The sequence below is a fragment of the Nerophis lumbriciformis genome, linkage group LG28 (genome assembly GCF_033978685.3).
Source record: "Nerophis lumbriciformis linkage group LG28, RoL_Nlum_v2.1, whole genome shotgun sequence".
Taxonomy (NCBI): domain Eukaryota; kingdom Metazoa; phylum Chordata; class Actinopteri; order Syngnathiformes; family Syngnathidae; genus Nerophis; species Nerophis lumbriciformis.
The window spans coordinates 36,154,249-36,167,275 of NC_084575.2; the positions used below are offsets into that span (position 1 = coordinate 36,154,249).

General features: G+C 39.5%; 1 protein-coding gene across 1 annotated transcript in view; it reads left to right on the forward strand.

Moving 5' to 3' along the window:
* Window positions 1-13,027, forward strand: part of xdh (xanthine dehydrogenase) — a 50,011-nt gene that overhangs the window by 14,901 nt on the left and 22,083 nt on the right. Inside the window, exons 9-13 of the mRNA XM_061924167.2 lie at window positions 9,412-9,556; window positions 9,640-9,732; window positions 9,792-9,943; window positions 10,013-10,106; window positions 10,185-10,294. Coding sequence (XP_061780151.1) covers window positions 9,412-9,556; window positions 9,640-9,732; window positions 9,792-9,943; window positions 10,013-10,106; window positions 10,185-10,294 — 594 coding nt within the window. The remainder of the gene's footprint in view (window positions 1-9,411; window positions 9,557-9,639; window positions 9,733-9,791; window positions 9,944-10,012; window positions 10,107-10,184; window positions 10,295-13,027) is intronic.

A 13,027-nucleotide genomic window follows, 5' to 3' on the forward strand; every position in this document is an offset into this window, starting at 1 on the left:
TCAAATCAAATACTAGCTTTCAGCATAAAGTCTGTGTCTCCAATCAAATACTAGCTTTCATCATAAAGTCTGTCTCTCCAATCAAATACTAGCTTTCAGCATAAAATCTGTGTCTCCAATGAAATACTAGCTTTCAGCATAAAGTCTGTGTCTCCAATCAAATACTAGCTTTCAGCATAAAATCTGTGTCTCCAATCAAACACTAGCTTTCAGCATAAAGTCTGGCTCTCCAATCAAATACTAGCTTTCAGCATAAAGTCTGTCTCCAATCAAATACTAGCTTTCAGCATAAAGTCTGTGTCTCCAATCAAATACTAGCTTTCAGCATAAAGTCTGTGTCTCAAATAAAATACTAGCTTTCAGCATAAAGTCTGTGTCCAAATCAAATACTAGCTTTCAGCATAAAGTCCGTCTCCAATCAAATACTAGCTTTCAGCATAAAGTCTGTCTCTCCAATCAAATACTAGCTTTCAGCATAAAGTCTGTCTCTCCAATCAAATACTAGCTTTCAGCATAAAGTCTGTGTCTCCAATCAAATACTAGCTTTCATCATAAAGTCTGTGTCTCAAATCAAATACTAGCTTTCAGCATAAAGTCTGTCTCTCCAATCAAATACTAGCTTTCAGCATAAAGTCTGTGTCTCCAATCAAATACTAGCTTTCAGCATAAAGTCTGTCTCTCCAATCAAATACTAGCTTTCAGCATAAAGTCTGTCTCAAATCAAATACTAGCTTTCAGCATAAAGTCTGTCTCTCCAATCAAATACTAGCATTCAGCATAAAGTCTGTGTCTCAAATCAAATACTAGCTTTCAGTATAAAGTCTGTGTCTCCAATCAAATACTAGCTTTCAGCATAAAGTCTGTGTCTCCAATCAAATACTAGTTTTCAGCATAAAGTCTGTGTCTCCAATCAAATACTAGCTTTCAGCATAAAGTCTGTGTCTCCAATCAAATACTAGTTTTCAGCATAAAGTCTGTGTCTCCAATCAAATACTAGCTTTCAGCATAAAGTCTGTCTCTCCAATCAAATACTAGCTTTCAGCATAAAGTCTGTGTCTCCAATCAAATACTAGCTTTCAGCATAAAGTCTGTGTCTCCAATCAAATACTAGCTTTCAGTATAAAGTCTGTGTCTCCAATCAAATACTAGCTTTCAGCATAAAGTCTGTGTCTCCAATCAAATACTAGTTTTCAGCATAAAGTCTGTGTCTCCAATCAAATACTAGCTTTCAGCATAAAGTCTGTGTCTCCAATCAAATACTAGCTTTCAGCATAAAGTCTGTCTCTCCAATCAAATACTAGCTTTCAGCATAAAGTCTGTGTCTCCAATCAAATACTAGCTTTCAGCATAAAGTCTGTGTCTCAAATCAAATACTAGCTTTCAGCATAAAGTCTGTGTCCGAATCAAATACTAGCTTTCAGCATAAAGTCTGTGTCTCCAATCAAATACTAGCTTTCATCATAAAGTCTGTGTCTCCAATCAAATACTAGCTTTCAGCATAAAGTCTCTGTCTCAAATCAAATACTAGCTTTCAGCATAAAGTCTGTCTCTCCAATCAAATACTAGCTTTCAGCATAAAGTCTGTGTCTCCAATCAAATACTAGCTTTCAGCATAAAGTCTGTCTCTCCAATCAAATACTAGCTTTCAGCATAAAGTCTGTGTCTCCAATCAAATACTAGCTTTCAGCATAAAGTCTGTCTCTCCAATCAAATACTAGCTTTCAGCATAAAGTCTGTGTCTCCAATCAAATACTAGCTTTCAGCATAAAGTCTGTGTCTCAAATCAAATACTAGCTTTCAGCATAAAGTCTGTGTCCGAATCAAATACTAGCTTTCAGCATAAAGTCTGTGTCTCCAATCAAATACTAGCTTTCATCATAAAGTCTGTGTCTCCAATCAAATACTAGCTTTCAGCATAAAGTCTCTGTCTCAAATCAAATACTAGCTTTCAGCATAAAGTCTGTCTCTCCAATCAAATACTAGCTTTCAGCATAAAGTCTGTGTCTCCAATCAAATACTAGCTTTCAGCATAAAGTCTGTCTCTCCAATCAAATACTAGCTTTCAGCATAAAGTCTGTGTCTCCAATCAAATACTAGCTTTCAGCATAAAGTCTGTCTCAAATCAAATACTAGCTTTCAGCATAAAGTCTGTGTCTCCAATCAAATACTAGCTTTCAGCATAAAGTCTGTGTCTCCAATCAAATATTAGCTTTCATCATAAAGTCTGTGTCTCCAATCAAATACTAGCTTTCAGCATAAAGTCTGTGTCTCCAATCAAATACTAGCTTTCAGCATAAAGTCTGTGTCTCCAATCAAATACTAGCTTTCAGCATAAAGTCTGTGTCTCCAATCAAATACTAGCTTTCAGCATAAAGTCTGTGTCTCCAATCAAATACTAGCTTTCAGCATAAAGTCTGTGTCTCCAATCAAATACTAGCTTTCAGCATAAAGTCTGTGTCTCCAATCAAATACTAGCTTTCAGCATAAAGTCTGTCTCTCCAATCAAATACTAGCTTTCAGCATAAAGTCTGTGTCCAATCAAATACTAGCTTTCAGCATAAAGTCTGTCTCAAATAAAATACTAGCTTTCAGCATAAAGTCTGTGTCCAAATCAAATACTAGCTTTCAGCATAAAGTCTGTGTCTCAAATAAAATACTAGCTTTCAGCATAAAGTCCGTCTCAAATCAAATACTAGCTTTCAGCATAAAGTCTGTGTCTCCAATCAAATACTAGCTTTCAGTATAAAGTCTGTGTCTCCAATCAAATACTAGCTTTCAGCATAGTCTGTGTCCAAATCAAATACTAGCTTTCAGCATAAAGTCCGTCTCAAATCAAATACTAGCTTTCAGCATAAAGTCTGTCTCAAATCAAATACTAGCTTTCAGCATAAAGTCCGTCTCAAATCAAATACTAGTTTTCAGCATAAAGTCTGTCTCTCCAATCAAATACTAGCTTCCAGCATAAAGTCTGTCTCAAATCAAATACTAGCTTTCAGCATAAAGTCTGTCTCCAATCAAATACTAGCTTTCAGCATAAAGTCTGTCTCTCCAATCAAATACTAGCTTTCAGCATAAAGTCTGTGTCTCCAATCAAATACTAGCTTTCAGCATAAAGTCTGTGTCTCCAATCAAATACTAGCTTTCAGCATAAAGTCTGTCTCAAATCAAATACTAGCTTTCAGCATAAAGTCTGTGTCTCCAATCAAATACTAGCTTTCAGCATAAAGTCTGTGTCTCCAATCAAATATTAGCTTTCATCATAAAGTCTGTGTCTCCAATCAAATATTAGCTTTCAGCATAAAGTCTGTGTCTCCAATCAAATACTAGCTTTCAGCATAAAGTCTGTGTCTCCAATCAAATACTAGCTTTCAGCATAAAGTCTGTGTCTCCAATCAAATACTAGCTTTCAGCATAAAGTCTGTGTCTCCAATCAAATACTAGCTTTCAGCATAAAGTCTGTCTCAAATCAAATACTAGCTTTCAGCATAAAGTCCGTCTCAAATCAAATACTAGCTTTCAGCATAAAGTCTGTCTCAAATCAAATACTAGCTTTCAGCATAAAGTCCGTCTCAAATCAAATACTAGTTTTCAGCATAAAGTCTGTCTCTCCAATCAAATACTAGCTTCCAGCATAAAGTCTGTCTCTCCAATCAAATACTAGCTTTCAGCATAAAGTCTGTGTCTCCAATCAAATACTAGCTTTCAGCATAAAGTCTGTGTCTCCAATCAAATATTAGCTTTCATCATAAAGTCTGTGTCTCCAATCAAATATTAGCTTTCAGCATAAAGTCTGTGTCTCCAATCAAATACTAGCTTTCAGCATAAAGTCTGTGTCTCCAATCAAATACTAGCTTTCAGCATAAAGTCTGTGTCTCCAATCAAATACTAGCTTTCAGCATAAAGTCTGTGTCTCCAATCAAATACTAGCTTTCAGCATAAAGTCTGTCTCAAATCAAATACTAGCTTTCAGCATAAAGTCCGTCTCAAATCAAATACTAGCTTTCAGCATAAAGTCTGTCTCAAATCAAATACTAGCTTTCAGCATAAAGTCCGTCTCAAATCAAATACTAGTTTTCAGCATAAAGTCTGTCTCTCCAATCAAATACTAGCTTCCAGCATAAAGTCTGTCTCAAATCAAATACTAGCTTTCAGCATAAAGTCTGTCTCCAATCAAATACTAGCTTTCAGCATAAAGTCTGTCTCTCCAATCAAATACTAGCTTTCAGCATAAAGTCTGTGTCTCCAATCAAATACTAGCTTTCAGCATAAAGTCTGTGTCTCCAATCAAATACTAGCTTTCAGCATAAAGTCTGTCTCAAATCAAATACTAGCTTTCAGCATAAAGTCTGTGTCTCCAATCAAATACTAGCTTTCAGCATAAAGTCTGTGTCTCCAATCAAATATTAGCTTTCATCATAAAGTCTGTGTCTCCAATCAAATATTAGCTTTCAGCATAAAGTCTGTGTCTCCAATCAAATACTAGCTTTCAGCATAAAGTCTGTGTCTCCAATCAAATACTAGCTTTCAGCATAAAGTCTGTGTCTCCAATCAAATACTAGCTTTCAGCATAAAGTCTGTGTCTCCAATCAAATACTAGCTTTCAGCATAAAGTCTGTGTCTCCAATCAAATACTAGCTTTCAGCATAAAGTCTGTGTCTCCAATCAAATACTAGCTTTCAGCATAAAGTCTGTCTCAAATCAAATACTAGCTTTCAGCATAAAGTCTGTGTCTCCAATCAAATACTAGCTTTCAGCATAAAGTCTGTGTCTCCAATCAAATATTAGCTTTCATCATAAAGTCTGTGTCTCCAATCAAATATTAGCTTTCAGCATAAAGTCTGTGTCTCCAATCAAATACTAGCTTTCAGCATAAAGTCTGTGTCTCCAATCAAATACTAGCTTTCAGCATAAAGTCTGTGTCTCCAATCAAATACTAGCTTTCAGCATAAAGTCTGTGTCTCCAATCAAATACCAGCAGACACACAATTGTGATGTCAGATGTGGGAAGGGAAGAAGTGTACTTTGAAGGGATTAGTCACATCTTGACTTGACTTTATTCATTCATGCTTGCAGTGGAGTCAGGGCCCCACTGAAAAAACAGCTGAACTTTACAATGAATATCAAACAAACAAAAATAAAACAAATGAAAAGAACAGACAGTATTTTATATAAAAAACATTTTCAGGGCAACAGCAGCATGGAAACTATTAGCATTCTGGTATATGACTGTATTACTTATTTAATTAGATAGTATCATTATACAGTTTAATTGCAGTATGCAGGGTTGAGTTTTTAAGTTTGTCTTGGCTTTGGGCTCGGGTTCAGCCAGCTTATGTTGGTTCCTCAATGTCCTGGCAGTGGTGTTGGAGGGTTAGGGTCATGCAGAGGGTGTTGCTCATCATGCATATCCCTGACCAGCTTCACTGCAGCAAACTCTCTCCTCTCTGGAGTGATGGTAGTGGTTGTGAGATGTTTCCAGCTCTCCTCGTAATGATTTTACAGCCACCTTTCTGGACTCGCTCTAGCTCTGCCTGTTGTTTTTTGGAGCAGCCCACTAAGAGCACTGAGCTATATTCCAGACACGGCCTGATGAGAGTGGTGTAGATGGTAACAAGGTCGTCTGCAGGTCGTCCATGTCTCGCCATGACTGTGAGGTCGTGCAGCCGCTTGGAGGCCGTTTTGATTGCCTTCTCCATGTGCACATCTCCAGTCAGGTTTTGATGGAGGTGGTAACCCAGGTACTTTGTGGTTCCCACGACAGGGACCTCTTGTCCCCCCAACTTCAGTGCAGGAGGTTGTGATGGATTTCAGGCAAAACATATCCGGAGTTCTAATGACTTCTTCCCGTTGAGTATCATTTTCTTATTTGCTGCCCATTCGTCCAGCCTTTGTGCCTCCTGGCACATGGTTGTGTCTGACATGATGCTGGATATGGGGATCGCTCTCCATAGCCCGATGTCGTCTGCATATCCGACATCAAGGGTGTCCTCAAACACAGCACCCCTTATAAAGGAGGAAGACATATGGGGAGACAACACCCCCTTGTGGCACCCCAGATGTAACTTCAATCCAGGGGCTGTGAGCTCCATTTGCCACCACTCTCTGTCTCCTTCCTGAGATGTAACTATGTAGCCAGGCTGTCAGATGTGGGCACAGTCCTCGGTCCAGTATGTTTTGCATCAGGATCCCATGGTCAATTACATCAAAAGCTCTCGACATATCTGCCAACAGTACTCTCACCATGGTTGGTTTGGAGTGGGTTTCAGTAAGCCAGGTGTGCATTAGAGCCGTTGTAGTACTGTGCTTAGGCAGATATGCATATTGATTTTTACACACTTCAAGCAGGGTTGGCATAAGCTTTTTCAACACAAAACGTTCTATTGTTTTCCCCACACAAGAAGTTAGTGAGATAGGACGCCAGTCTGAGATTGAGCCAGGGTCTTGGCCTTTGGGTATGGGACAGACATTTGACTCTTTCCATACATCGGGGACACACCCCTGTTGGAAAGAGCAGTTGGCCAGATGTGTGATGACCGGTGCCAGGTCCTCTGCATGTTCTTTCAGCAGCCAGGTGGGAATACCATCCGGCCCACTTGCTTTCTGGGGGTGCAGCCGAGTGAGGGTTAGCTTCATCTCACCTATGCTACAGATGTCACTTGGTGTAGCTCTTGGTAGGGGATAGACACAATAGGGCGTTGCTTTAGTCCATGACTCCGCAAAGAAGTTGTTCAGGGCTTCTGCAGCTTTGTTCTTCAACTTCTTGTATTTTGATTGTTCCATCAGTTGTGGATCTTTTTAGCGTAACATGTGAAACCAATTGTTTAGTAATATTGTTTTGTAGGCAATAACCAATTATTAACTACTAACTATTTGATCATTCCAAATATTTTACTCAACTTTCAAACTTAAATGGTTCTGTGACGGAGCTCCTAACTGGAAAAACTTGTCTTCAATCAATGTCTCCCACTGAGATGAATCTTAATCACTTGAGTCGTGCTTGCTGACCCCAAAAAGCACGATTCTTTCACTTGACTATTTTTTTTTTTGACAAAAACAAAACAATACAAAACGCTGCTTTCAGAGTTTCATTACGATTGATCCATTTACAAAGTACAAAAGCAGTGAAGTTGTCAGGTGGTGTAAATGGTAAATAAAAAGAGAATACAACAAATCCTTTTCAACTTATATTCAATTGAATAGACTGCAAAGACAAGATATTTCATGTTCACACTGAGAAACTTTGCAAATAATCATGAACTTAGAATTGAATGGCAGCAACACATTGCAAAAAAGGCATTTTTACCAGTGTGTTACATGGCCTTTCCTTTTAACAACACTCAGTAAAAGTTTGGGAACTGAGGAGACACATTTTTGAAGTGGAATTCTTTCCCATTCTTGCTTGATGTACAGCTTAAGTTGTTCAACAGTCTCCCTTCTCAAATTTTAGCCTTCACACATTTTCAATGTCTGGACTACAGGCAGGCCAGTCTAGTACCCACACTCTTTTACTATGAAGCCACACTGATGTAACACGTGGCATGGCATTGTCTTGCTGAAATAAGCAGGGGCGTCTATGGTAACGTTGCTTGGATGGCAACATATGTTGCTCCAAAAGCTGTATGTACCTTTCAGCATTAATGGCGCCTTCACAGATGTGTAAGTTACCCATGTCTTGGCCACTAATACACCCCCATACCATCACACATGCTGCCTTTTACACTTTCACCCTAGAACAGTCCCCATGCTTCTTTTCTTCTTTGGTCCACAGTTTCCAAAAACAATTTGAAATGTGGACTCGTCAGACCACAGAACACTTTTCCACTTTGCATCAGTCCATCTTAGATGAGCTCGGACCAGGCGAAGCGTTTCTGGGTGTTGTTGATGAATGGCTTTGGCTTTGCATAGTAGAGGTTTCACTTGCACTTACAGATGTAGTGACCAACTGTATTTAGTGACAGTGGGTTTCTGAAGTGTTTCTGAGCCCATGTGGTGATATCCTTTACACACTGATGTGGCTTTTTGATGCAGCACTGCCTGAGGGATCCAAGGTCACGGGCATTCAATGTTGGTTTTCAGCCCTGCAGCATGCCAAGTTTTTCATCTAATTTTACACTTTTTCCTCTATTTTCACAGCCATACATACACATTTGAGTCATATAACTTGGTATATGCAACATGCTAACTGTTATCATGCTAACGTTTGCGCACATGCTAAATGTTAGCATTTTTATGTAAACATGCTACTATTTTAGGCTAGCTCTGGGGCTCATTTTGTACAGTTACACCTAAATCTCACGGATTCAGACACTCGACACATTCTTAAAAGTATGCCGGCTTCCGACGACCCCCGGCCAGAGGTCCAGGGCACAGATAGCAGGCCCATCAACATTTTTGCAGGAACTTTCTAGTTTATACTTACAACTAAACAAGAAATCTACATAAAAAGAGCGCCAATGCACATTAACGAGAAAAAGTATAAATGTTGTGCAAAAAACACTAAGTATACTTTGAATCTAATGTTATCATTTACCTGACAACATCAAAGGAAGCACAAAATGAACACTGACTCATTATCGGTAGCAGCCTTAAGTTTGATTTCTTGAGAATATTGTGGTCCATTGTTTGGTGGGGGCAATCCACCAACATCTGTAGTTACTGACAGTGATTTTCTGAAGTGTTCCTGAACCCATGTGGTGATATCCTTTACACACTGATATCTCTTTTTGATGCAGTACCGCCTGAGGGATCCAAGGTCACGGGCCTTGCTGCTTACGTGCAGTGATTTCTCCAGATTGTCTGAACCTTTTGATGATATTACGGAGCGTAGATGGTGAAATCCCTAAATTCCTTGCAATAGCTGCTTGAGAAATGTTGTTCTTAAACAATTTGCTCAGGCATTTGTTGACAAAGTGGTGACCCTCGCCCCGTCCTTGTTTGTGAATGAGTGAGTATTTCATGGAAGCTGCTTTTATACCCAATCATGGCACCCACCTGTTCCCAATTAGCCTGTTCACCTGTGGGATGTTCCAAATAAGTCTTTGATGAGCATTCCTCAACTCTCTCACTCTTTTTTTGCCACTTGTGCCAGCTTTTTTGAAACATGTTGCAGGCATCAAATTCCAAATGAGCTAATATTTGCAAAACATAACAAAGTTTCTCAGTGTGAACATGAAAGATCTTGTCTTTGCAGTCTATTCAATTGAATATAAGTTGAAAAGGATTTGTTGTATTCTCTTTTTATTTACCATTTACACAACCTGACAACTTCACTGAGGGAGAACATTACGACAGTGACTGTCCCAAATTGTTATGCGCTTCGTCTATTATCTTCCCTATTTTAATTGTTAATTGCAACTACTCAAGTCACAGCCCAACACAATGTTGATGTCTCTTTGCCCTTGACCCATTTAGGCTCTCAGCAAAAATCAGAAGACATGTTCACTGCGCTTCCAAAGCGAGAGGACAGTGTGGCTGCAGCCTGACAACCTGGACACGTTTGTGCATCTGAAATGGAAACATCCCGAAGCCCGAGTGGTGGTAGGAAACACTGAAGTGGGTACGTGTAACACAAACGCACACACACACACACACACACAAACACACAAACACATGCAGTAGCAGTTTACTGTGTGTGTGCAGGTATAGAAGTAAAGTTCAAGAACATATTGTATCCAGTCATTCTGGCGCCAGCATTCATCCCCGAGCTCCACAGAGTGGAACACACCAGTGATGGTGAGTCCCTAACTCTAAATGAATATGCTTGAAAAACAACGCTTGCAATGTGATGGCAGGTATTGTGTTTGGTGCGGCCTGCACTCTCAGCCAAATGGAATCGGTGCTAAAACAGGCCGTAGCCACGCTTCCTCCTCACCAGACTGAAGTCTTCCTCGCCCTGCTGGAGCAGCTGCGCTGGTTTGCCGGTCTGCAGATACGCAACGTTGCAGTGAGTGGCAGAACCCAGCTGCAGCATATGTTGAAGACACTAAACACCTGCATGTGTGCTGTATGTTAGGCCATTGGTGGTAACATCATGACTGCCAGCCCCATATCAGACCTTAATCCAGTTTTTATGGTGGCCAGCTGTAAACTCACATTGATTGACAAAGGTAACACAGAAATGAATTACCTTCTCAGAACTGGGACTTGTGTGACCTTTGAACGTCTCCTTTCTCTCTGCTGGTCAGATGGAAGTCGCGTGGTTCAGATGGACGACCGCTTCTTTGTAGGATACAGAAGGACACTGCTGAGACCACAAGAAGTCCTGCTCTCCATAGAAGTCCCCTACAGCACCAGGGTACATGCAACACTACAGCTAGCAACTATCATTTATTCTGCAATCACAGTCTGACGACTACCATCTACAGCAGGCCTGGGCAATTATTTGGACTCGGGGGGCCAAATTTGGAGAAAAAAAATGTGTCTGGGGGCCGGTATGTCTCTTTTTAGAAACACTAATACAAAACCTCACAATAATGTCTCATTGAATGCTAAAAACGTTATGACAGACCACTTAAAAAACGGAATGGAATTTTCCTTTTTTTCACTGAATGAAACACTCAGAATGTACATGAAAATAAAGAATGTTACAATATTAACTATGAAGGATAAAACACTGAATATTGACAACATATGAACGTCACACCCCCTCTCCATCCACATATTTTACAATCAAGCGAAACATAACAAAAATGCAACAAACACAGTGAAATATGAACATGAAGGGGAAACAAACCCACCTACAATCTGATATATGTGATATATCACTAAGCTTTACAACTTTGTTGTCAAAATCTCCTTCCACGTCTGTCCCTTTTGATTGATTGATTGATTGAAACTTTTATTAGTAGATTGCACAGTACAGTACATATTCCCTACAATTGACCACTAAATGGTAACACCCCAATAAGTTTTTCAACTTGTTTAAGTGGGGTCCACGTAAATTGATACATGATACAAATATATACTAACATCATAATACAGTCATCACACAAGATAATCATCAGAGTACATACATTGAATTATTTACATTATGTACAATCCGGGGGGTGGGATATGGAGGGGGGGGTTAGGTTTGGTTGTTATCATCACTTCAGTCATCACCAATCAGCATCAACAATTGCATCATCAGAGAAATGGACATTGGAACAGTGTAGGACTGACTTAGTAGGCTATGTACAGCAAGTAGTGGACATAGAGAGAGAGATCAGAAAGTATAAGAAAAAGTCTACATTTGATTGTTTGATTGTTTACATTTGATTATTTACAATCCGAAGAGGTATTATGTGGAAGGGAGGGTGTTAGTTTAGGGTTGTAGTTGCCTGGAGGTGTTCTTTTAGTGCGGTTTTGAAGGAGGATAGAGATGCCCTTTCTTTTACACCTGTTGGGAGTGCATTCCTTATTGATGTGGCACAGAAAGAGACACCCACATTTCAGGCTCTGGAAACACTCCCCACCCACACTGCTTGGTACGTCTGAGCTGCTGTGACTTACATTACCATAGTAACTAATTAAATGACCATAGTAACTCATTACATGACCATAGTAACTAATTACATTACCATAGTAAATAAATGACCATAGTAACTAATTAGATGACCATAGTAACTAATTACATTATCATAGTAACTCATTACATGACCATAGTACCTAATTAGATTACCATAGTAAATAGATGAACATAGTAACTAATTAGATGAGCAAAGAAAAAGGCTCCGCTTCGGCTACCGGAGTTTTTATTAAGTCTGAAGATTTTGACCACTGATTTGGAGAGTCACCTGGCATCTTCGACCTGATTTTGGTCAGTTGAGAGGCACTGATACGCTGAAATAAGGCAAGTCGGAAGAGCCATTAGCCTCAAGCCATCGGTGCCTTACCGCAATTCAAAGTGACAGCTTTGTTTTACCTTGAGCCATCTTGTCAACAGCTTACTATCTGGGACTACTTTCATTTCTGTTGGAAGTTCATTCCAGAGTTGACAGCATGCGATGGGAAAGGCAGATTGTCCAAATGTAGTTTTTTGGTGTGATATTTTATAGTTCACAACCATCATGCTTTTACTTACCTTATTACTGTTATGTCTTTTAATATACCTTAAGAGGCTTTGGGGCTACATTATGTAACATTTTGAAAATAGGCTTCAAGAAACATATTTGAATAACACTTTCAAAATGTTGAAGATTCAATATTTGACACTGCTTTTCTTCAGTTGCTTCCAAGACCTGCTTGTACACAAATGTCATGGTCCTGATTGTAGAGACCTTGTATAACCTTCCAAGACCTGCTTGTACACAAATGTCATGGTTCTGATTGTAGAGACCTTGTATAACCTTCCAAGACCTGCTTGTACACAAATGTCATAGTTCTGATTGTAGAGGCCTTACATAACCTTCCAAGACCTGTTTGTACACAAATGGCATGGTTCTGATTGTAGAGACCTTATATAACCTTCAAAGACCTGCTTGTACACAAATGTCATGGTCCTGATTGGAGAGGCCTTATATAACATTCGAAGACCTGCTTGTATACAAATGTCATGGTCCTGATTGTAGAGGCCTTACATAACCTTCCAAGACCTGTTTGTACACAAATGTCATGGTCCTGATTGTAGAGACCTTATATAACCTTCCAAGATCTGCTTGTACACAAATGGCATGGTTCTGATTGTAGAGACCTCATATAACCTTCCGAAACCTGCTTGTACACAAATGTCATGGTTCTGATTGTAGAGACCTTACATAACCTTCCAAGACCTGCTTGTACACAAATGTCATGGTCCTGATTGTAGATTGTAGAGGCCTTACATAACCTTCGAAGACCTACTTGTACACACATGTCATGGTCCTGACTGTAGAGGCCTTATATAACATTCCAAGACCTGCTTGTACACAAATGTCATAGTTCTGATTGTAGAGGCCTTACATAACCTTCCAAGACCTGCTTGTACACAAATGTCATGGTCCTGATTGTAGAGGCCATGCCTGAGCCCAGTTGTTCCACAATACCACATATGTGGAAAAAGCATGGTATA